A 24,248-nucleotide genomic window follows, 5' to 3' on the forward strand; every position below is an offset into this window, starting at 1 on the left:
CCCTTTGAGAAAAAGGCAGCCCTCCAGATTTTGTAGACATTTTTCTTAATATTTTTAACATTGTGTCTTTTAAAAGAAATGTTTTACACAGTTCATCCAAAGAGCAGAGAACTGAACTTCTCACTATTGCCTTGGCCCTGACAGCTGTTACCAGCACCCTTTCCCCAAGAAAAGTCAATTCCCAGGTGCTTATTGGACATCCTTCGAGGGGGAAGATGAGGGAAGCGGCCAGCTCACCCTTCCGGGGCCCTAGTGTGGGGGCGAATCTCATGGACCTGACCTCAGAGGTGCACCAGTGCCGCCAGGTAGATAAGAGATGCAGCATTGATTGTGCTTCCGTTCCACCCTCGGGATTGCTCATGTTACAGGCCTCTTACTTGCTGTCAGCCTGATGTGAAGATCAAGTTCAGTGCTGTGGGATTTTTAGGAACAGAAACCTGTGACTTCTGGATTTGGGGTTGATTTTTGTGCTAGGGGTGGGATTATGGGTTAATGTTGAACAATTTCTAAGTCTGTATTATGTTTAAAACACGAATGATTTAAAAGTTTAAATTTTTAATTTTTATATGTGGAAATTCTTCCCGTTGGCTAAAGGGGAAGCTCAAGTGGTGTCTTCTTTTGTGCTGTTAAATATATATTCTATTCTTCGGAAGAAGGCAGAGAGGAGTCTTATTATTTTTAAATGCTCCTAATTGTATAGTCTGTCTGTTGTACATAGAGTTCAGCTTGCTTTTTGGCTACAGCAGGAAAAAAATCCATCCATCCGAGAGTGTTTCTTATCACTCTAGGAGTTACATACTGATATTTATTCTTTCTGTCCTCCAGTTGTGGCACTCGAAGACTTCTTCAAAATTGGCAGATAATAGTTACAAAAATTTTAGTTGATGTATTTTTAAACTCCTTTCAGATTGTTTTTCCATGAGGAGGAGGTAGATTATTTCGTCTTCCTGTCTGCTTTTTGTTTGGTAGTATTTAATTTTGGATTCCTCTGCAGTTTTAGGAAACAGTGTTTGGCCTCGGTTTGCTGGACCATGGGAGGTAGAGACGGTGATGAGCCCTGGTCGTTTTTGCGACGTCTCAGCTCTTCAGCTGCCTGGGCTGTTCTGCACCCAGTGCAGCCTGGATCCTGTCAGCCCTTGCTTGGCTGAGCTAATGATCACACTGATAGTTGATTACTGTGGCGCAAATGAATGCAGAACACTGTTGTTAATAAAAGAAGTAAAGGGCTGTACGATTTGAGAGCTGCAGCTAAAACCCTATCATCCCACGTTTTGTTGGTTAACCTGCTTTCCCCCCTTCCTTTAGAGAGATGACAGCATATAACCATGATCAGTTTCAGTTTCTTTTCTAGGAAAGAGATGATTCTGGTTTCTCTGCCAGTTGAGACTTAGGCATCTGAGATTCCTCACCTTTTCTTTCCCTGTGAAGCACATGCCTGAGAGCCAGGTTCTTAGGAAAGGTCAGGGTTTGAGGAGTTGGTAGAGCGAGAAGCGCAGAGCCCTGGATGCCAACCCCGGCTCCGCTCCATGGACCTGGGCCTCCGTTTTCCCATTTAGCAGTTGAGTGTGCTGGTACCAGAACTCCCGGCTTTGTTGGCGTGTCTCAGGGGTTTTCCTCTTCCCTAGCTGTGGCGGCAGTGGCTGGCCGGCATTAATTTCCATTGAAGGTGGAGGAAGCATCAAGGAGATGTTGGAGGGCATGCGTGAGGTGTGGCCAGGGGCTTATTCCCATCCCAGTACAGTCTCTGCTTCTTCTAATGGGGCAAAGATGTCTCGTGGTCAGGGTCCCAGCTGCCAGTCTCTGCAGGGTTTGGAATATATTCCTTCACAGACTTGCCTTTTGGTTTTCCACCAGCAGTCCAGGTCCATTTGTCCCACGGCCTTTCCGCACTCATCAGTCTCCTGGAGATGAGCGAAGATGTTCTGGAAGGAGGTGGTGTGCAGTCAAAACTGGGTCTTTGCTCTAACCAAGAAAAATGCGCACTTCAGCAGCCTTACAGTTTTCACAGACACACAGAGAACCCAGAAAGGCAGCTTTAAAGATTTGACTTCTGGGAGTGATTGGCCCTCTTAGCCTCTTAACTCTCCAGCCCACACTTAGTCACGCAGATCTTGCAACATCTTGAGTGTGCCCTGAATGATGAGACCTTTCCTTTGGCGTTTAGGAGGGAGAACGGACAGTCAGCACAGTCCCCTGGCAGGCAGCTTGGCGTGCTTTTATCCTGGACACTCCCCACACACGTGGGCGGCGGGGCGACACACTTTTGTGTTCCTCTTAGTCTTCCATGTAGGAGATTTTAAGTACATTTTTGCTGCTTGATGATAATTGCAGTACCTCATTTGTTCCCACTCTCCTCTTTGGAGAGTTGCCAGGTGCCCAGGAGACCTTGTGGCGCCCACGACAGGATGCAGTCTTCTCCTCTGGCCCCTCGTAGTCTGGTCCTGTGACTCCCTCCCCACAGTGCAGCCACTGTCCTTTCCAGCTCCATTTGTGTAGCAGCCCTTCGCTGCTCTCTGCCCTGCCTCCATTCTGCACGCTGCAGCCAGGACAAACCCTTGTTGTTACCAGCTTAATTTAGAGGTAATTTGCATACAGTTCAGTCATTTGCAGTGTACACTTCAGTGACTTTGAGTATATTTACAGGCTTGTGGCCCAGCACTGTAATCAACTTGAAAACATTTTTCTCACCCAAAGGAACCCTGGGCGCATTAGCAGCACTACCCATCCCTCCCCGTTAGCCTCTGGCCGCCGCTGCTCTTTCTCTCTGTGGATCTGCTGTTCCGGACAGTTCATATAAACAGAACCCACCATGTGTCTATTTGTGACTGGCTTCTTAACATATTTTTGAGGTTCATCCATATCATAGCATATATCATTATTTCATTTTTTAAAATTGCCGAATAATAGTTCATTTTATGGGCACACCACATTTGTTTTTATCCATTCATTGGTTAACGGGCATTTGAGTTCTTTCTACTTTTAGGCTATATATATGTATGTATGTTTTTTTTTGTTTTTTTTTTTTTGAGACGGAGTTTCACTCTTGTTGCCCAGGCTGGAGTGCAATGGCATGATCTCGACTCACTGCAACCTCTGCCTCCTGGGTTCAGGCAATTCTCCTGCCTTAGCCTCCAGAGTAGCTGGGATTACAGGCATGTGTCACCATGCCAGCTAATTTTTTGTATTTTTAGTAGAGACAGGGTTTCACCATGTTGGTGAGGCTGGTCTTGAACTCCTGACCTCAGGTGATCCACCTGCCTCAGCCTCCCAAAGTGCTGGGATTACAGGCATGAGCCACCACACCTGGCCCTACTTTTTGGCTACTATGAATAATGTTGCTATGAACATTCCCATACAAATTTTTGCATCGAAGAGTGTTTTCGCTACTCTTGGGTGTATACCTGGGAGTGGAATTGCTGGAATATACGGCAACTATCTTTAACCTTTTGAGGAGCCACCAGGCAGTTTTTCAACAGCTGTATCACTTTCCATTCCCACTAGCAATGTGAGAGGGTTCTAGTTTCTCCACATCTTCACTAACACTCATTATTTTCTGATGTGAGGTGGTATCTCATTGTAGTTTTTTTATTTTTTCTTTTTAAAATATGTTTTGTACAGATGGGGCCTCGTTATGTTGACCAGGCTGGTCTCATACTCCTGGCCTCAAGTGATCCTCCTGCCTCAGCCTTCCAAAGCACTGGGATTACAGGCATGAACCGCCACGCCTGGCCCTCATTGTGGTTTTGATTTGGATTTCCCTAGTGGCTAATGGCGTTGGGCATCTTTTCACATACTTCAGGATGAACTTGCTTAAATATAAATCTGATTCTGTTATTCCTCTACTTGAAACCTTTTCAAAGCTTCACCATTACCCTGAGAATAAATTCCAAACTCCTGATGGCATGAGCCCAGGAATTCGAGGCTGCAGTGATCAAGCCACTGTACTCTAGCCTGGGCAACAGAGCAAGACCCTGTCTCAAAAATACATACATAAGTAAATTCCACCCTTTTGAAATAGCTCTGCATATGGCCTGTCAAGGCCTATCCTGGCAGTGTTTCTGTCCTGTTCCCTCTCCCCTGCCCTCTGCTCACTAGTTCCCTGTATGCATCTTGACCTCACTAGCCCCACAGACTGTGCACAGTGTTGTTTCTACCTCCAGCCACATACTCCCCCAGGCCTCTCCCCTCCCGCCTCAAGATCTTAGGGGCCCTTCTAGGAGGCAATCCCCAACTTCCAGAGCCAGGGTGTAGGCTACTTCTGTGTGTCCCATGGTACTTCCACAAAGAATCTTGGCTCTCTCCGGGATTCAGTTACAAGGTCAATGCCTAAGATAAAAATGGAGTGTAATTAAAATTCCTCTTAGAAATCAATGGAGGACGCCATGTTGAAGGCCAACATCTTAAGGTCTCATATAGTCATTTCTTGCCCATATGGGAACAGATCACTGTTTCTGTGGTTGAGTACCAGGTAAAGTGATTGCCCTGTAGTTAGGGCCGTGTTGTGCAAAAATCACTTGCTTTTGGTGTTAGAACCACATTTAGGCGAGAAGGTCACTTTTGGGGAGCATGGGAACTGGGGCAGGCCACAGGAGCAGCAGAGGCATGAGCTTGCCTGGGTCCTAGTCCTGTCTGTGCTCATGGAGGGAAAGAGGGGCCAGCAGAATGGCCCAAACAGCTTATTTGTTTTTCTTTTTTTAAAGCTTTTTCAGACAAATACCATTGTGTTTAAGTGAAATGTGTGTATAATGCCAACTCACTGTACCCCACAACCCAGCACATCTCTATAGTGGACTGTAATTTTTGTTTTGCTAGACTGTAAGCTCCATGAGGGCAGGGACCATGTCTGCTTGTTCACCGGGGTTCCCCAGTGCCTACCATCACGCCTGGCATCCAGCAGGTCTTCTGTAAAGATGGAATGAATTTGTAAACCCTCCAGCCTCAGTAACGGCTCCATCCTCTGAGGCTCTGGGGCCCTCTGACAGGCTAGTCATTTTTCTGCCATGTACGTACAGTGCTTTATTCTCGTGCTTTATGTTCCTTTCTAGCCTGTAAGCAAGCTCCTAATGAGCAGGTTTCTTTGTGGTGTTATGTCTGTATCCTTGCATCAAGCCAGCCCAGAGGAAGTAGTGCTTCAAACGTGTTTGGTAAATGAATGAATTGTGGTAACGCAGCCCAGCTCTGGCACCGTTGTCTGCAGGCTAGTCTAAATCTAGATGAAACCCCCAGATTTGAAAAAGGGAAGATTATTCAGAGGTACGTATGCTTGCATAAGAAAAAAAAAATTCCATTAAATAGACCTGAGTAAACTTCAGATTTTCATGGTCTGGCCATGTCGGAGCTGAAGCTTACTCAGCTTCAGCGTTGACCAGGGGATCATGCAGACAGGCCAGAATATCTTTTAGAAAAGCATTCCTCTGTCCCACGATAGAAGCAGAGGAAGCTGGCAGGCAGGTGATCGGTCCCGAGGAAGGACTACGGAGCCAGGTCTTAGCCTGTGGTCCTCTTGCTGAGGAACGTGACAGCAGTCCAGAGCAGGTGAAGAGAGCAGAACTCACTCCCGCAGTGGCTCTTTTGCTGAAAGCAGCATTCCTCAAACTTCTCACTTGAGGCATTAAGTTACAGTGAGATGCTAACACGCACTTTAGATTCAAGTCGAAACTTGCTGTGAAGCCTACAGCAAATTGTGGCTTCCCAGGTTAATTAGTTGCTACACAAGTAAGTTTGATAGGTAAGTACAGTAATTGCTTTTAAACCTTATAATAACAGGAAGTAAATTAGAAGTTAAACCAATTTTTTCTTTTATGAACTAAGAGAAGAGAATGCTTTTGATACTGAGAATTGCACACTTGCAACAAGGCAGATTGTTACTGCATAACCAGGCCCACAATAAATATCTAGAACTTTTCTTAAATGTTTATAAAATAAATCTTAGAAGAAAAAAAATATTGTAGCTTTTATTTTCAATAAAATGCTGAACATTTCACAGAACTCTGTTCCTGGGAGTGGCTAGGGAAATGCTGCCTCAAGCCTGTTTTGAGTAGTTGTGAGGCATCGAAGTGGAATTTTGCTGTGCTATAAATAAAACTCTAGCATAGAGGTGGTGTTTCACCTACCACAGTCAGTACCTGCCTCAGGATTCTTATCTGTTCATTTGAGCAGTTCCAGGAGCCCTCTCTGGATGACCAGATTCTTAAATAGTTGAGACTTTGTATTATCTTAAATTGTCACCCTCACCTCTGGGCCAGTGTAGGTTAGTGAGGTCGAGAGGCCTACACCATTGGCAGAAGAGAATTCTCGGGCCGAGTGCGGTGACTCAACCTGTCATCCCAGCACTTTGGGAGGCCAAGGCGGGCGGATCACCTGAGGTCAGGAGTTCCAGACCAGCCTGGCCAACATGGTGAAACCCTGTCTCTACTAAAAAAAACTAGCTGGACGTGGTGGCTCATGCCTGTAGTCCCAGCTACTCAAGAGGCTGAGACAGGAGAATTACTTGAACCCTGGAGGCACGGGTTGCAGTGAGCCGAGATTTCACCATTGCACTCCAGCCTGGGCGACAGAGTGAGATTCCATCTCAAAAAAAAAAAAAAAAAAGAATTCTCGCCTTCCTGTCCCTCCCTAGGGTTTTTGTGGTAGTGTTTAATCCTGTGATGTGGCCATCTTCTCCTCAGAGGGCCTGTGAGAGGCAGGCAGCAGCTTTAGCTCAGGTAGAATGCCTGTTGGGGAAAGTCACATAGGATGGCGGCGGGGGCTGGGGCCCTGGGGACTCCTGCGCCACGTACTCAGTTGGAAGGACTGAGCAAGTCCCCTCACCTCTCTGGGCCTCAGCTTCCCTGTGTGTGAAATGAAGGGCTCAGCTGGGATGAGCCCCAGTTTCCTTCTAGTGCCAGTGTGTGTTCAGGGCCTGTGCTCTCCTCTCCAGGGAGCATCAGGAGTGTGGGCTAGACGGTAGGAAAGAAGTAGGGGCTTGTCAGCAAGACAGCCAAGCCTCAAAGGAGCCTTGGTCCCTGCACCCACTGCAACCCTCCCCTCGCAGCCCTTCAATTATGAAGGACAAGAGAGCCCACTCTTTGCTCTCTCCCTGTCCCATCACCCCTCAGCCCCCCACAGATCTGAGGCCCAGAAGCCAACAATCAGGATGCTAGCATGGTGGGCACCCTCTTGCTTGTCTTGCTCAATTAGGCTTTCCTTGGTGTGTGGCCCTTGTCAGGCCCCCGATGTTACTGGATTATGACCTCATTCAACCTAATGACTTCCTTTTTTTTTTTTTTTTTAAAGATGGGGTTTCACCATGTTGGTCAGGCTGGTCTTGAACTCCCAACCTCAGGTGATCCGCCCACCTTGGCCTCCAAAGTGCTTGGATTACAGGCATGAGCCACAACGCCCGGCCCCTAATGACTTCCTAAAAGCCGTATCTCCAAGAACAGCCACACTGGGGGTTAGGGCTTCAACAGATGAATTTGGAGGGCGTTTACAGTTCAGTCCACAGCACCTAATAATGTGGAGATCCCAGCCTGTATTTGTGGAATGAAGTCTCTGCTTTTTTAAAGTTTATACACCACCTGGCCAGGTGTGGTGGCTCACGCCTGTAATCCCAGCACTTTGGGAGGCCAAGACAGGCGGATCACCTGAGGTCAGGAGTCCAAGACCAGCCTGGCCAACATGGTGAAACTCCAACTCTACTAAAAATACAAAAATTAGCTGGGTGTGGTGGTGCACACGTGTAGTCCCAACTACTTGGGAGGCTGAGGCAGGAGAATTGCTTGAACCCGGGAGGCGGAGGTTGCGGTGAGCCGAGATCGCACCATTGCACTCCAGCCTGGATGACAGAGCAAGACTCCATCCCAAAAACAAAAAAAAGTTTACACACCAATAGACCTGAAGGCAGGAGAGTTGTGATGGTTCAGAGTCCTGATTCTGGAGGAAATGGACCTGTTTTTGGGTCCCAGCTCTGCTCCTTACTGGCTGTGTGGCCTCTCTGGGAGACAGCATCCCCCTCATCTGTGAAGTAGGGTTGAACTTGTAGGTGGCTGAGAGGCTCAGGCAAGGGCTGGCACGTGAGGCCTTGGCACTGAGCAGGCACTCTTAAGGAGCGCTCAGTCAGAGGCCGTGATCACCACTGCTCTGCAGCCCTAGGCTCTGATCTCAGCAATGTCCTTACTCTTCCTGAGTCAGTCTTTCTGGCATCCTAAGACTCAGAAGGCAAATGGAGGAATAGAACCATCTCCTGCCTCTGAAGGCTGTGACCAGCCTCTGTCCACTGGCACGAGGGGATGCCCTCAGTGAAGACAGCAGGCAGCCCTTTCTTTCCTTTTTTTTTTTTTGGAGATGAAGTCTTGCTCGGTCATCCAGGCTGGAGTGCGGTGGCACAATCTTGGCTTACTGCAACCTCCGCCTCCCAGGTTCAAGCAATTCTCCTGCCTCAGCCTTCTGAAGCTGGGACTACAGGCGCTCACCACCACGCCCGGCTAATTTTTAATAGAGACGGGGTTTCACCATGTTGCCCAGGCTGGTCTCAAACTCCTGAGCTCAAGCAATCCTCCCATCCCACCTCAGCCTCCCAAAGTGCTGGGATCACAGGCACGAGCCACCACGCCCGCCTGCAGGCCGCCCTTTCACCTCGCACCAAGTCCATCTCCTACATCCCTGAACATTTTGCAACTTTTTTTTAAGAGACAGAGTCACTCTGTGTTGTCTAGATTAGACTCAAACTCCTCGGCTCCAGCTTTTCCAAGTAGCTTGAGCCTCTCAAGTAACTGTGACCGTATGTGCACACAACTGGACCTGGCCATGTTTTAAACGCTTCATTCTTTCTAGTATCAAGGAGAAGAAGAAAAACTTTTTTTTTTAAATTAAAAAAAATAAATAAAATTTTAGGCCAGGCATGGTGGCTCATGCCTGTAATCCCAGCACTTTGGGAGGTCGAGGTGGGTGGATCACCTGCAGGAGTTCAAGATCAGCCTGACCAACATGGTGAAACCCCGTCTCTACTAAAAATACAGAATTATTAGTACAGGCATGGTGGCAGGTGCCTGTAGTCCCAGCTATTCAGGAGGCTGAGGCAGGAGAATCACTTGAACCCAGGTGGTGGAGGTTTCATTGAGCTGAGATGGCGCCATTGCACTCCAGCCTGGGTGACAGAGTGAGACTCCGTCTCAAAACAAAAAAATTTTATTTTGAAATAATTTCAAAATTACAGCAGTTTCAAGAGTACAACAAGGGCCGGGCGCGGTGGCTCACGCCTGTAATCCCAGCACTTTGGGAGGCTGAGGCGGGTGGATCACGAGGTCAAGAGATCGAGACCATCCTGGTCAACATGGTGAAACCCCGTCTCTACTAAAAATACAAAAAATTAGCTGGGCATGGTGGCGCATGCCTGTAATCCCAGCTACTCAGGAGGCTGAGACAGGAGAATTGCTTGAACCCAGGAGGCAGAGGTTGCGGTGAGCCGAGATCACGCCATTGCACTCCAGACTGGGTAACAAGAGTGAAACTCCGTCTCAAAAAAAAAAAAAAAAAAGTACAACAAAGAATATTTTGCTACATTTGTTTCTTTCATTTGTTCCCTCCTCTCCTCCCTTGCCCCTTTCCCTTCCAGTCCACTCTGAACATGAACAACCATGAAGGGTGATTTGCATACGTCATTGTGCATTTACCCATAAGATGTTAGTGGACATTTCCTAAGAGCAGGGGCACCCTCTCAGTGTCCATAGTACAGCTCTCCAATTCAGGAAATGTGTTTAAATCCTTCTGTGATAAAAATAAAACTAAAATAAAATTTAAAAAGGAAATGTGCAGTATTCTCCCATCAGTCCAAAAGTTGTGAGTTTGTAGTTCATGTTTCAAATCTGCCAGCTGTCTCTATAGCGAGTTTGAAATCCGTTGTTCTGGTCCAGGATCCCATCCAGGACCAGGCCCCGCCTCAAGTTCCCTGCAGCTTCCTCTGATTGGAGCAGGTCCTCAGCCTTGCTTTGTCTTTCATGACATTGATGTTTGGAAGAGTACAGTCCAGTTTCTGTTGTAGAATGTTCCTCAGGTTGATCCGGGAGCATTTGTGCCCAACGAGTTGGGAAATGGCATTCACCTCTTTTGGTGATGTGTGTATGTGCCAAACCCCCAGCCTTGTGCTAGGTGTATTACTCAGCCAACCCAGCCCCTGACCTTGGCAATGTAGTTTGGGTTTGTGGGGAAAGTGGGCACCGTCAGGCGGGCCTTATGGACCCCTCTGTGTCTCATGACCAGAGGCACTGACGCTTAGATAAATACAGGGATGGATGCAGGGCGAGTCAGCATTCTAGAAGTCTGCAAAGGCACAGAAATGGCCCTGCTCCCTCTCCAGCATTCAGCCATCAGCTTTGCCTGGCTTCCTGAGGCACCATGAAATTCACACTCCAGTCCTCTCAGAAATCTCGAGGGAGCTGAGGTCTGGGTTCTAGCCCTGCCCTATGGGGGATCTGCTCTCTGGTGGGGAGAGGAGTCCCCTGTGGCTCTCCCAAGTGCCCTTGGAACGAAGAATGCATTGAGGGGAGGAGGAGAGTCGCAGAGCTCTGAGGCGTGCGGGGAGACAGGCCTGGGCAGTAGTCTCCGATCCTGCCTGGGACGAGGTTAAACAGAACTAGGATGGTTCATCATGACCTGGCAGAAAAACCATCAGACCCGGATTTTTGCTTTTTCAGCTGTTTAACTTCTGTTTCATACAGGATGAAAAATGGTCAGCTGTAATCTTAAATAACCGAGCAAGATCTAGTAGCCATGAGCTCTTTGTCAGACCAGAGCAGACAAGGCGAAAGTGTTTGGAGTGCCGTCGGATCGTCACAAAACCTTAGCCAACAAGCTTTCAGTGAGACACAAAATAACGTGGATTTCTATCTAGCAAAGAAGTCAGCACCACTGTCCATTCTGTGTTAACACACTAACATTTCAGAGTTCCCTCCCTGGGGCTGCAGACATCCGTGTGAGAGACACTTGAATGCCCTGTCTTTATAATTTAATCTAAATTAAATAAAACTTAAAATTCAGCTGTCAGTTCTGGTGACATTTGAAGGGTTTCGTACCATACGTGGCTCGTGGGCACCATCCTGGACCATGTCTGTGGAGAACAGCGCCATCCCTGCAGGGAGTCGTGTTTCACAGCACCGCCCTGCACGCCCGGCAGCCTGGGGAGCAGGAGATTTCCTTCCACGCACGGTACAGACCTGACAGATCCTGAAGTCAGCCCTTAAATATGCTGCAAACTGTCAATGGCGTGTTCTCTGGAATGCCAGGATGGATCAGAGGTATGCTAGAAGATTTACAGAACTTTACTTCTTCTGTTATCCTCATGACTCAGAGCCCTGTTAAATCAGTTTCGGCATCAGGCTGCGGTCCTGGTTTTAAAGAGAATGCAGCGAAGTTGAGTCACAGTGATTTCACTCAGTGCCCTGGGTCTCTCCACTCACCTGGCCCTCCGAAAACCCAGGGCCTCGAGCGCATGGGCTTCTACCGGAGCCCAGTTTTGGCTGGGTGGGGGGCACTTCCTATGGGAGGGGGACCCCTATCTCAACGCTGAGGCAGCCACTCCTGAGGACGCTGGGCTGAGCAGTCTGCGGGCAGGTTCTGAGGCAGGCCAGGAGACGGACTCAGCTGGATGATACAGACGGCAGGCTGGATTCATGTTGCCCCTACACCTCCTGCATCTGCTGAGGACACCCAGAATTGTGGCCCTGGGCCAAACCTCAGCTCCCTGTCCCATGAAAGTGTGGGTCGCAGCGTGGGTAATAGAGCGGGGCTGCCAGTGCCCCCTAAGCTCCTGCTGTGGGTCCAGCCCACAACTGAGGAAGCCACACACAGCTGTGCCGGAGTGTCTCTGTTTGATTGAGAGTGCCTGTCTGCTGTGGGTCCTTGCTGTCCCCGCCTTCTGGCCTCCTGGCTGAGGGAAGCTGAGTGGGCCAAAGCCCCTGTGCAGCGTTCGCCTTGGCTCCCACGCGGCTGCTCCTGCTCCAGCTGCAATGTGGCTCTTCCACACTCTGCTCTGCGTGGCCAGTAAGTCCTCTCACCTGCTCCTTGGGGGGCTGCAGAGCACAGCTGTGACTGTCTCTCTGTCTGATGGTGCTCCGTTAGAGCTAGAGGTTAGAGAGTGGGAGCCCCTCTGGGGAAGTGCTCTTGCTCTGTGGGTCAGATCCGCAGGCTTGTTGGGAAGGGCGGCTGAGGCTTTGTGTTGACACTGCTGGGAGCCGGGACTTCACACTCCAGGCTCTGCCACTCTGTTCCTCCTCCAGCCACTGAGGCCCTTTCCCCGTGGCACCCAAGTGGGACAGGTCCTCGGGTCTGTAGTTTGTTGTCTGAGTGTGGAGCCTGCGCCTGGCAGAGCTCCCTTCTGTTACAGCACAGGGGTTGGGCTGATGAGGGTGAGGACCCTGTGAGAGACTGGGGCAGGTGTCTGCATGGTCGAGGGTGAGTGTGGGCTGGCAGAGCCTGCTTCCTATGTTGTTTAAGCCCAGTGTGAAAACTGGCATGTGGGGTGTGGGGAGGCACTTCTGCTGCCTGGGGGGGGTCCCCTTTTGGCCTTTAAGTATCCTGTGGAAGCCTCTTTGGGCAAGCCAAGCCATGAGCCCTTTCGCTGGCCCCCAGGGATGAGACAGCATGGTCAGCTGATGGAGGCCGTTCAGATCAAGCCAGAGCCCGGGGTGGTGCTGCCTAGAGGCCGAAGCAGACTTCCCATGGGTCTCCTGTCCCCACTCAGGAGGTTGACAGGAGAACTGGATGGCCATCAACCACATGTGGATGAAAAGTTCCTGGTAGCCGAGTTCTCCCCAGAAGATGGGCTGAGGCCGTGCTGGTAGAGGACTCGGGATTGGCATGCCACATGGGGCCAGATCGCCCAGGAAGCAGGCTGGAATGTGTGGGGCACCAGTAAGGCACACCTTTTTGGACAGATTTTAATATTTTATTTTATTTTATTATTTTTTGAGATGGAGTCTCACTCTGTCGCCCAGTCTGGAGTGCAATGGCATGATCTCAGCTCACTGCAACCTCTACCTCCCTGGTTCAAGCCATTCTTCTGCCTCAGCCTCCTGAGTAGCTGGGATTACAGGCACCTGCCACCATGCCCAGCTAATTTTTTGCATTTTCAGTAGAGACAGGGTTTCGCCAAGTTGGCCAGGCTGGTGTCAAACTCCTGACCTCGTGATCCACCCGCCTCAGCCTCCCAAAGTGTTGGGATTACAGGTGTGAGCCACCATGACTGGCCTCCATTTTATTTTATTTTTTGAGACAGAATCTCACTGTGTTGCCCAGGCTAGAGTGCCGTGGTGAGATCTCGGCTCACTGCAACCTCTGCCTCCCGGGTTCAAGCAGTTCTCCTGTCTCAGCCTCCCAAGTAGCTGGGATTACAGGTGCACACCACCATGCCTGGCTAATTTTTGTATTTTTAGTAGAGATGGGGTTTCACCACATTGGTCACACTAGTCTCAAACTCCTGACCTCAGGTGATCCACCCGGCATGGCCTCCCAAAGTGCTGGGATTACACACAGGAGTGAGCCACTGCGCCCAGCCTAATATTTTATATTTTAAAAACATCAGAATAGTCACCATGGAAAGGTCAACACTTTGTTGAACTTGCTTTTATCTTACAATTTAGACTTCTCTGTTTTTAGTTCTGTGTGGGGTGTAGAGAGAGTCTCCCTCTTTTTATGGCTTGTGGCTTTGATCTGGGGCAGATGCTTAGATGAGACTTGTCCACCGTCTCCCAGTTCAGAGGAGGTGACTGCGGCACAAGCCGGCAGTGACTATCCAGGCTTGCAAGCAGCTGGCTATAGAGACGGGGCTCAAGCCCAGGCCTCTGCTCCACCTCCTGGCTCCACAATACTCCTGTGGCCTGGGACTCGAACCCTGATGTCACAGTGGGCTCCTGCTCCTTTGTCTCCTGTGGCCTCAGGGACCACCACCCATCACCTCAGTGCCTTTTCCAGCAGGTGGCATTGATCAAACCCCTAGTGAGACCCAGGCCCTTCCCAAGCTGATGGGCGCCGAGAGCAAGCGGCAGCCAACTTGGCAGGAGACCACTTAGCCCACAGCTCAGCTCAGCTGCAGGAAGGGGACGGGAGCGGGGCCCAGCAGCTCCAGTGTGGGTGGCAGAGATGAAGCTGCTGCAGTTCTGCACCAAGCAGTGAGGTCCTGAGACTGGGATGGGCCGGCCCGGGAGACTCCTGGAGGAGGTGAGGTGGCATTGAGTCTGAGAAGGAAACTGGCCAGGAGTTGCTGGGAAGGAAGAACTCCCTCAGACCATGGCCGCAGGCCCGCACCCTGAATCCCATGCCCGGCTGGGGCTTCAAAGGCTGGAGAGAATCCGGGACTGTTCCTGGCCTGGCCCTGACCTTCCAGCCTTCGCAGGCCACCCACTCTGTGATGTCTACTTCTTGTGGTTTGTGGGAGCAGACGGAGTAATAGCGATTGTCTAAGGGAGATTTTAGAAGAGTCAGGTGCAGATACACAGACAGACACTGAAACCCTGGAACTGCCCACACCCTGGCTGCCAGCTCCATCATGTCTGTCACCATGTGGCCTGCCGCCCCCGAGTCAGTCTTCACCCCTGACTCACTCTGCGATCGCATCGACTCACTTCTCCATCTTGGGTCTCAGAGGCTGTGTTTGTACCCTTGTGTGAAGAGGCCGGTACAGTCATCCTGCAAAGCCTCACAGGGGTGAAGAAGAAGGAACCAGAAGTCCAGGGCACACCCTTGATGGTGGCACGTACTCAGGCTGAGGCCTGTGGCTCTGCCGGGCACCGCCCCAGGCCTGCGTGTCATAGAAAACCTCAGTCCTTGAGGAGTGGGGTCTGGAGCATCTGAGGTGGGCTCTGAAGGATGGGGAGGTCCTTGGCTGGCGGGGAGCAGAGGAGGCTTCTGTGCAGGGGGAACGGGAGGGACGAAGCCCTGGGGTGTGAGGAGTCTGGTCTGCAGGAAGATGGACGCACGGTGTAGGTGGGAGCAGAAGGCTCTCTGCTCTGGCGTTGCTTTCCCTTCCAGCCCCACCCCAAATCGGGACATGCTGGGCCCTGGAGGTGCAGGCAGAGGTGAGGCCACCCCTGTCCTGGCCCCCTGTGTGAAGAGAAGGCAGGTTGTGCACACCGTCGCCTCCCCAGCCCCGGCAGGGTCTCACAACATGGGTAGGGAAGGGGCATTCCAGGCAGAGGCGCAGCCCACGCGAAGGTGAAATGCCAGAGGAGTGCAGTGTTAGTGGGAGCACCAGGTGGGGAGCGGGGGCCGGGTGGGAGCCCCACATCTCTGCCTTTCTCTGGGAGGTCTGCTTGCTTGGGGCAGGCGTGGTGTGAATGGAGGAACGTGGGCGTCCAGGCCAGAGAGGCCCATGGTGGAAGTGGTGAGGAATCTGGGGGTCTGAGTGCTGGCCTGGGGGAGCCTGGAGTTCCTGCTGAGGACAGTGGGGAGTCACAGAAGGTCTTAGGCAGGGTGGCGACAGACTTATATGTTGTGTGTTAGGTGGAATCTGGGAGAGAGAGGAGGCAGAGAGGCCCATGAGGAGGCTGCTGCCCTCGTCCCAGCTGTGGGTGTTGGGGACGGCAGACATGGGAAGGAGGAGACGCTCATGAGAAATGTTTAGTTTCCTGGCGAGGCGCAATGGCTCACACCTGTAATCCCTGCACTTTGGGAGGCCGAGGCAGGCAGATCACTTGGGGTCGGGAGTTCAAGACCAGCCTGGCCAACATGGTGAAACCCCATTTCTATACTAAAAATACAAAAATTAGCTGGGTATGGTGGCAGGTACCTGTAATCTCAGCTACTTGGGAGGTTGAGGCAGGAGAATCGCTTGAACCCAGAAGGCAGAGGCTGCAGTGAGCCAAAATCGCGCCACTGCTCTCCTGCCTGGGTGACAGAGCAAGACTCCATTTAAGAAAAAAGAAATGTTTGGTTTGCAGCACACAGTAGTGCTCAAGGCCTGCTGGCCGTTCTTGTTATTCGGGAGCTGAAGGCTGAGGGAGCGAGGTGGGCTGAGCTGCCTGTGCAGTTCAGATGGCGTTGACGAGGCTCCATGAAGAAGACCACAGTTGGGGGCTGAGGCTGGGTGGTCCTGCGCAGGTGCTCCGCAGGTGGCTCCGAGGCACGGTCCTCCCACCAGGCTCTGCTGGGTGTTCTGGGCGTCAGGATCCCTGCCTCTAGTCCCACTTCTGCAGCCAGCTCCTGGTGTCCCTGTGGTCAAATCATGCCCCATGGGCCTCAGTTTCCTAAATTGGGGAGAGCGGTACTTATTGCACTGTGAGAACGGGCACTGAAGTTGCCCGGTGCGCTGCGGAGGGCCGTGGGGAGGCGGCGGTGGCTGGCAGGATGGAAGAGGACCTCAGTGGGACTCAGCAGCCCTACGTGGCTGGGGCAGCTTGGAGAGGTGGTCCTGTGGGTAGTGCGGTAGCAGACACTGATGTAGCTGTGTCTGTAGTCTGACAGCACGCGAGGGGGCTCGGGAGGGAGGGCCAGCCCTCGCCTGTGGTTATAACTCTCCCACCTCAGCCTCCATGTGCTGAGCCGCCTGCGGCAGACCTGGGGCCAGTGTCGCCCCATTTGATCTGCACAGCCCCGTGTCCCAAAGAGGACATGGACGTGAGGTGCCAAGCCCAGGGTCCTTCAGGGGCTCTGAGGCAGTGAGGATCTGAACTCAAGACCACCGAGCTAGATGATGCTGTTTTCTGAGTCTTGGTGGGAAATGCAACAGGAGGTGGCTTCCTGATGTAGGCGCAGCTCAGACAAAGGTGAACTGGTGGGGCCTGGGGCGAGTCCAGTCCGAGGGAGCAAGCTGAGCCATGCCTGGAAGACCTGGGCGCCAGCTGGCTCTCAGGGAAAGCCCAGCAAATACAGTGACCTCCCCCACTGCGCGCCGCACACACACACACAGTTTCTCATGCCATCCTGCCTCCTCAGCAGGCTCTTACCTGGTTACCAGCCCTCTAAAGCAGAGCTCTGCCCCAGCTCAGTGAGCTGCCAGCACAACAGGGAGCTGTGCCCAGCAGGAGCAGTGCCCAGCTTCTCCAGGCCATTTGTGACCCTGCCATCTCTCTGTTACCAACCCCTCAGTGCCTCCAGCTTTTACTAAAGGCTTTGGAATCCAGCACAAACACAGAATCTGAACCCCAGACACAAACATTCCGTCTTCTGATGGGCCACACACAAAGGGCTCCCCTCCCCGAGCCTCAGCGCCTAGCGTGGTGCCTGGAAGGCGGCAGGTGCTTGGGAGAGTGGAGCCCTCCGTTAAACAACACCCCTCTGTTGAACAAAGTGAACACGGGTGGGGTGGCATGAGGAAAGGGAACACCAGGCCCACTCTGACATTTTTAGAGCACTTCTGGGCCTGGCTCTGTGCCGAACTGGGCTTTGTGGCCGGGGGTGTCAGGCGTGACTCAGATCACATCACAGTTTGACGGGGATAGACTCAGCCACAGATCACTCAGATGCAGACAGGATTTGGTCAGAGTCAGACAGAGACACCACAGGATGCCGAGGGGCCAGGGGCTCAGGGACCAGGGAGTCTAAATTGGCTCCTGGCTCCTGGCTCCTGGCTGGCTGAGCAGGGCCACAAAAGATGGGCTTTGCAGACAGAGGTGGAGAGTGGTGAGGCAGGCCTTCGGGCTGGAGGGAGCAGCCGTGCCGAGGCCTGGAGGCAGGAGCGTGCGGAGAGTGCGCTGGGCAGAGCAGGAGGTGCCACAGACGCCCAGGAGAGGAGACGACTTTTCTCTGTGGTCTCCAATTGTGTCTTTTTTTTTTTTTTTGGAGACAGAGTTTTGCTCTTGTTGCCCAGGCTGGAGTGCAATGGCACAATCTCAGCTCACTGCAACCTCCACCTCCCAGGTTCAAGCGATTCTCCTGCCTCAGCCTCCCGTGTAAGCTTGGGACTACAGGTGCCCACCGCCACGCTCAGCTAATTTTGTATTTTTAGTAAGAGACGGAGTTTCACCATGTTGGCTAGGCTGGTCTCAAACTCCCAACCTCAGGTGATCCACCTGCCTTGGCCTCCCAAAATGCTGGGATTACAGGCGTGGGCCACCGCACCCACCCAATTGGCGAGCCATTGGCCTTCCAATCCTGCCTTTCAGTTACACAGACGGTGAAAATGGGGGAAGAAGGCGCCCACTCGCCCCTTAGAACGTGTTGGCAGTCTGCACTTTTTTGTTCTCCTTCAGGCAGTTTGCTGACCTGTTTTTCCCTAGCCTGGATAACCAAGAAGCGACAGCTCAACATGACGTGGGCCCAGGGGCTGGAGCCCAGACTCCCTGCTGGCCATCCTGTGTCTCCGCTCTGGATTCATGGGGGAGCAGAAGGAACAGTACAGCCGTCTTCCCTGCCTAGGGGTCTTGGCCTGGAACCTTTGAGTCTGTGTCGCTGCAAGCGGTGACCCTCCCAGCACCTACCAAGTGTAGGCCACTGTGCCAGGTGCTGAGATAATGTGTGATCGAGGCAGGTGCAGTGCGTGCCCTCATGGGGCTCACTGGTTGCAGGGGCCAGTCACAGGCCGTAAGGAAATAGGGGAGGCCGAGCACAGTGCCTCACGCTTGTAATCCCAGCACTTTCGGAGGTCAGGACTGGAGGATCACTCGAGCCCAGGAGTTTGAGTCCAGCCTGGGCAGCATAGCGAGACTCCCGTCTCTACAAAAAAATATTTTTTTTAAATGAGGATGAAGAGGAAGCCAGGAGATAGGCTGAGGGCAGAGGACTCCAGGCAAGGGCAGGATTCTGTACAAATGTATACTTGGGGGATCAGGAAGGGCTCCAGTGCTCCCGTCAGATTCTCAATGGGGGCCAGGTGTGGTGGCCCCCAGCTACTTGGGAGGCTGAAGCAGGAGAATCGCCTGAACTGGGAGGCAGAGGTTGCAGTGAGCCAAGATCATGCCACTGCACTCCAGCCTGGGTGACAGAAACTCCATCTCAAAAAAAAAAAGAAATTCTCAAAGGTATCCATGACCCCCAAACAAGGAGGAACGTATGGTCTGGCTATGTTTTCTGTGTGCCACGTTGGGGCAGTGGCAGGGAGGACCACAAATGCCAGCTCTGGGAGAGCTGGGCTCTGGGCTGTTCCCTGCGTTCTCACGAAGGACCCTGAGGGACGTGTTTTTTCTGGTGTACATAACAGGACTAGGTGTGCTCCCTGGAAGTTTTTTGGTTTTTGAATTTGGTGGACACTGCATGGCACTGACTGATCTCTGTCATGTTTATATTACCTTCAAGAAAACTTCATTCACTCGTGTGCATTTAGTCAACAAGCGATTTTGTGAAGCCAAATGATCTTATGAACTGCACTGTGAGCCAGCGCTGTGTTCAGAGCCAAAAGCGGGGCCGTGACAGGCGGTGCTGGTGCCGCCGCATCCACACGCTCGCTGCCGACCTCCTTCCCGGCTTACCATATCCCCCTCTTTGTTTACACCATCGTTTTCCTTCTGTCCTTTTTTGCCTACCCCATTCTTTTAAGTGAGTTTTATGTTACTGGATTGTGTTTTTTTGTGAATCACTACAGATCATTCTAGGCAAGGTAGAGGTATAAAGAAAAGGGAATAAAATACAGTTATCAGGCTGGGTGCAATCAGGCTCACGCCTGGAATCCCAGTACTTTGGGAGGTCCAGGCAGGCAAATTACCTGAGGTCAGCATATTGAGACCAGCCTGGCCAACATGGTGAAACCCCAACTCTACTAGAAATACAAAAATTTGCCGGACATGGTGGCGCATGCCCATAATCCCAGCTATTCAGGAGGCTGAGGCAGGAGAATTGCTTGAACCCAGGACGTAGAGGCTGCAATAAGCTGAGATCACACCACTGCACTCCAGAACAGAGCCAGAGTCCATCTCAATAAATAAATAAATTAAATTAAATTAAATTAAATATAGATATCTACTTTGTGCCAGACTCAGGGAAATGGACTGGAAATTGAGAGATAAGAGATGCCCATGCTCCTCCTCCTCGAGTCTGGAAGGCTGGTTTTTGGATAATAAAATTTTAGGCATGTACACAGGTAAACAAGATAACTATAATAAACGCAATATGTCCACCAACCAGAGGACACAGTTATCAAGATTTTGTCACATAGGCCGAATTTCTTTTGTGCTCCCTTTTTTGTTTTTGTTGTCAAAGTATTTAAAGCCTGGCTACTCAACATGTGACCTGAGGACCGGCAGTGTCAGCATAATTTGGAAGCTTGTTAGTATAGAATCTCAGCTCCATTCTGATTCATTACCTGCTGAATCAGAATCTGGATTTTAATAAGACCTCAAATGATCCATTTGCACATTAGTGTTTCAGAAACATTACTTTACACCAAACCCCAAACGCCATGTCATTTCCCTCCCAAAGAACATGGACATCTTCATTTCTAAAGAACATGGAAGCTGGGCACGGGGGCTCGTGCCTGTTATCCCAGCGCTTTGGGAGGCTGAAGTGGGAGGATCACCAGAGGTCAGGAGTTCAAGACCAGCCTGGCCAACAGGGCAAAACCCTGTCTGTACTAAAAATAGAAAAATTAGCCAGGTATGGTGGTGCACACCTGTATTCCCAGCTACTTGAAAGGCTGAGGCAGGAGAACAGCTTGAACTCAGGAGGCGGAGGTTGCAATGAGCTGAGATCGCGCCACTGCACTCCAGCCTGGGCGACAGAGCAAGACTCCATCAAAATAATTAATAATAATTAAAAATAAAGTTAAAAGATAAAAAGAACGTTTTCTCATTGACCAGGATGATTTGATGACCCTGAAATGCACTTCACATAGGAAAGGCAAAAATAAAGCCTAATAGTTTTAATAGTTTTCAGAGCAAGGAGACGGCGTCCTTTTTACTTCCATTAGTGGCAAATGAAATGTTTTGCTTTCTTTTCTTTTTTCTCTTTTCTTTTGAGACAGAGTTTTGCTCTTGTTGCCCAGGCTGGAGTGCAATGGTGCAGTATCAGCTCATTGCAATCACTGCCTCCTGGATTCAAGCGATTCTCCCGCCTCAGCCTCCCAAGTAGCTGGAATTACAGGTGCGCGCCACCTCGCCTGGCTGTTTTTTTTGTATTTTTAGTAGAGAAGGGGTTTCTTCATATTGGTCAGGCTGGTCTTGAACTCCCAACCTCAGGTGATCCACCTGCCTCGGCCTCCCAAAGTGCTGGGATTATAAGCATGAACCACCCTGCCCTGCCAAGGATTTTTTTTTTTTTTTTTTTGAGATGGAGTCTTGCTCTGTCTCCCAGGCTGGAGTGCAGTGGCGCAATCTCGGCTCACTGCAGCCTCTGCCTCTTGGGTTCAAGCAATTCTGCCTCAGCCTCCCCAGTAGCTGGGACTACAGGGGCACACCGCCATGCCCAGCTAATTTTTTGTATTTTTTAAGTAAAGACAGGGTTTTACGTGTTGCCCACACTGGTCATGAACCCCTGAACTCAGGCAGTCTGCCCTCTTTGGCCTCCCAAAGTTCTGGGATTACAGGCGTGAGCCACTGTGCCTGGCCTCTTTTTTCTTTTCTTTTCTTTTGGAGACAGACTCTTGCTTTGTCACTCAGGCTGGAGTGCTGTGGCATAATCAAGGCTCACTGTATCCTCAACTTCCTGGGCTCAAGTGATTCTCCTACCTCAGCCTCCCAGGTAGCTGGGACCACAGGCAGGCACCACTGTACGCAGATAATTTTTAATTTTTTTGTAGAAACAGGGTCTCACTGTATTGTTCAGGTTGGTCTCGAACTCCTGGGTGCAAGTGATCCTCCCACCTCAGCCTCCCAGGTAGCTGGAACCACAGGCAGGCACCACTGTATGCAGATAATTTTTAATTTTTTTGTAGAAACAGGGTCTCACTGTATTGTCCAGGTTGGTCTCGAACTCCTGGGTGCAAGTGATCCTCCCACCTCAGCCTCCCAAAGTGCTGGGATTATAGGCGTGAGCCTTGATTTCTTTTGTTTTTATTTTTTTCTCTCTTGTGAATATCATGAACTCATGCAAGTTTCATATATTCAGTGTGTTTTGTATACTTGTAGTTATTATTTTAAATATTAAATATTTTAATAATTATAAATTATTTTAATTATAATTATTTTTTAATGTAAGCTTTTTAAAAAGTACAACATACAGAAAAACGGACAAGTTTAGATCAGTAAATTTTCATATTACGTCACACCCATATGAAGAAACAGCATGGGCCGGGCGCAGTGGCTCACACCTGTAATCTCAGCACTTTGGGAGGCCAAGGTGGGGGGATCACCTGAACCTAGGAGTTCAAGACCAGGTTGAGCAACACAGGGAAACTTGGCCTCTCTCAAAAAAAAAAAAAAAAATTAGGCGTGGTGGCACAGGCCTGTAGTCCCAGCTACTCAAAAGGCTGAGGCAGGAAAACCACCTGAGCCCAGGAAGTGGAGGCTGCAGTGAGCCGCGATCGCGCCACTGCACTCCAGGCTGGGCAACAGAGAGCGCTGGTCTCAAAAAGAAAAACATACAATGTACAACCTTGGGGGTTAAAAAGTATTTTTTGAACTTCATTAAACTTCAGAACATCTGTTTATCAAAAAAGATAGTGAAACGGCAAACCACAGAGTAAGAAAATATTTGTCACACAGTGCTCTCTTCGGCAGCACATATACTAAAATTGGAACGATACAGAGAAGATTAGCATGGCCCCTGCACAAGGATGACACGCAAATTTGTGAAGCGTTCCGTATTTTTGAGAAATGCTAATCAAAACCACATTGAGATACCACCTCACGCCAGTTAGAATGGCGATCATTAAAAAATCTGGAGACAACAGATGCTGGAGAGGATGTGGAGAAACAGGAACACTTTTACACTGTTGGTGGGAGTGTAAATTAGTTCAACCACTGTGGAAAACAGTGTGGCGATTCCTCAAGGACCTAGAAATAGAAATTCCATTTGACCCAGCAATCCCATTACTGGGTATATATCCAAAGGATTATAAATCGTTCTACTATAAGGACACATGAACACGAATGTTCATTGCAGCACAGTTTACAATAGCAAAGACCTGGAACCAACCCAAATGCCCATCGATGATAGACTGGACAGGGAAAATGTGGCACATATACACCGTGGAATATTATGCAGCCATAAAAAACGATGAGTTCGTGTCCTTTGTAGGGACATGGATGAACCTGGAAACCATCATTCTCAGCAAACTGACACAAGAACAGAAAATCAAACACCGCATGTTCTCACTCATAGACGGGTGTTGAACAATAAGAACACATGGACACAGGGAGGGGAGCATCACACACTGGGGTCTATTGGGGGGGAATAGGAGAGGAACAGCGGGGGGTACAGAGTTGGGGAAGGATAACGGGGAGAAATGCCAGATATAGGTGACAGGGGGATGGAGGCAGCAAACCACATTGCCATGTATGTACCTATGCAACAATCCTGCATGTTCTGCACATGTACCCCAGAACCTAAAGTGCAATTAAAAAAATATATATATATAAAGAAAATATTTGCAACACAAATTGATAAAATATTAATTTCAGAATATGTAAAGAATTTCTACAAACCAATAAGAAAAAGGCATGCCTGCAAATAGAAAAGGACATTTCGGCTGCACACATGGCTCACACCTGTAATCCCAGCACTTTCGGAGGCCGAGGCAGGTGGATCACATGAGGTCGGGAGTTCAAGACCAGCTTGACCAACATGGTGAAACCCTGTCTCTATTAAAAATACGAAAATTAGCCAGGCATGGTGACAGATGCCTATAGTCCCAGCGACATGAGAGGCTGAGACAGGAGAATTGTTTTAATTCCAGTATAGTCAGAGAACATATTTTGAGTTATTTCAATCCATTGATATTTATTGAGGCTTGCTTTGTGATCTAGCATATGGTCAATTTTGGTAAATGTTTCACATGTACTTGAAAAAGTGTTTCTTTTTCCACTGTTGGTTAGAGAGTTCTGTCTGTCAGGTCAAGTTTGCTGATGGTGTTGTTCATATCTTCTCCAACCTTGCTGATTTTTTGGTCTGCTTTTAGAGCTAACAGGAGAGGTTTGTTAAAGTGTTAGTTTCCCACTTTCTTTTTTTTTGAGATGGAGTTTTGCTCTTGTTACCCAGGCTGGAGTGCGATGGCACGATCTCGGCTCACCGCAACCTCTGCCTCCTGGGTTCAGGCAATTCTCCTGCCTCAGCCTCCTGAGTAGCTGGGATTACAGGCACGCGCCACCGTGCCCAGCTAATTTTTTGTATTTTTAGTAGAGATGGGGTTTCACCATGTTGACCAGGATCGTCTCGATCTCTTGACCTCCTGATCCACCCGCCTCAGCCTC

At 50.2% G+C, this 24,248-nt stretch overlaps 2 protein-coding genes and 1 non-coding gene across 3 annotated transcripts in view; all 3 read left to right on the forward strand.

The window, feature by feature from the left end:
- NCBP3 (nuclear cap binding subunit 3) overlaps window positions 1-5,988 on the forward strand; it is a 40,681-nt gene extending 34,693 nt beyond the window's left edge. The window contains exon 14 of the mRNA XM_064378077.1: window positions 145-5,988. Coding sequence (XP_064234147.1) covers window positions 145-253 — 109 coding nt within the window. The 3' untranslated portion in view covers window positions 254-5,988. The remainder of the gene's footprint in view (window positions 1-144) is intronic.
- Window positions 5,989-11,944: 5,956 nt separating this feature from the next.
- The window catches only part of ITGAE (integrin subunit alpha E), a 79,441-nt gene continuing 67,137 nt past the window's right edge, over window positions 11,945-24,248 (forward strand). The window contains exon 1 of the mRNA XM_064378081.1: window positions 11,945-12,018. Within this exon, the coding sequence (XP_064234151.1) occupies window positions 11,985-12,018 (34 nt within the window). The 5' untranslated portion in view covers window positions 11,945-11,984. The remainder of the gene's footprint in view (window positions 12,019-24,248) is intronic.
- Window positions 22,541-22,647, forward strand: LOC135275817 (U6 spliceosomal RNA). The gene has a single exon (XR_010343388.1). It is a non-coding gene; the product is annotated as a U6 spliceosomal RNA (small nuclear RNA).

The sequence above is a fragment of the Aotus nancymaae genome, unplaced genomic scaffold (genome assembly GCF_030222135.1).
Source record: "Aotus nancymaae isolate 86718 unplaced genomic scaffold, 86718_ANA_hifiasm-v0.15.2.pri h1tg000018l, whole genome shotgun sequence".
Lineage (NCBI taxonomy): Eukaryota > Metazoa > Chordata > Mammalia > Primates > Aotidae > Aotus > Aotus nancymaae.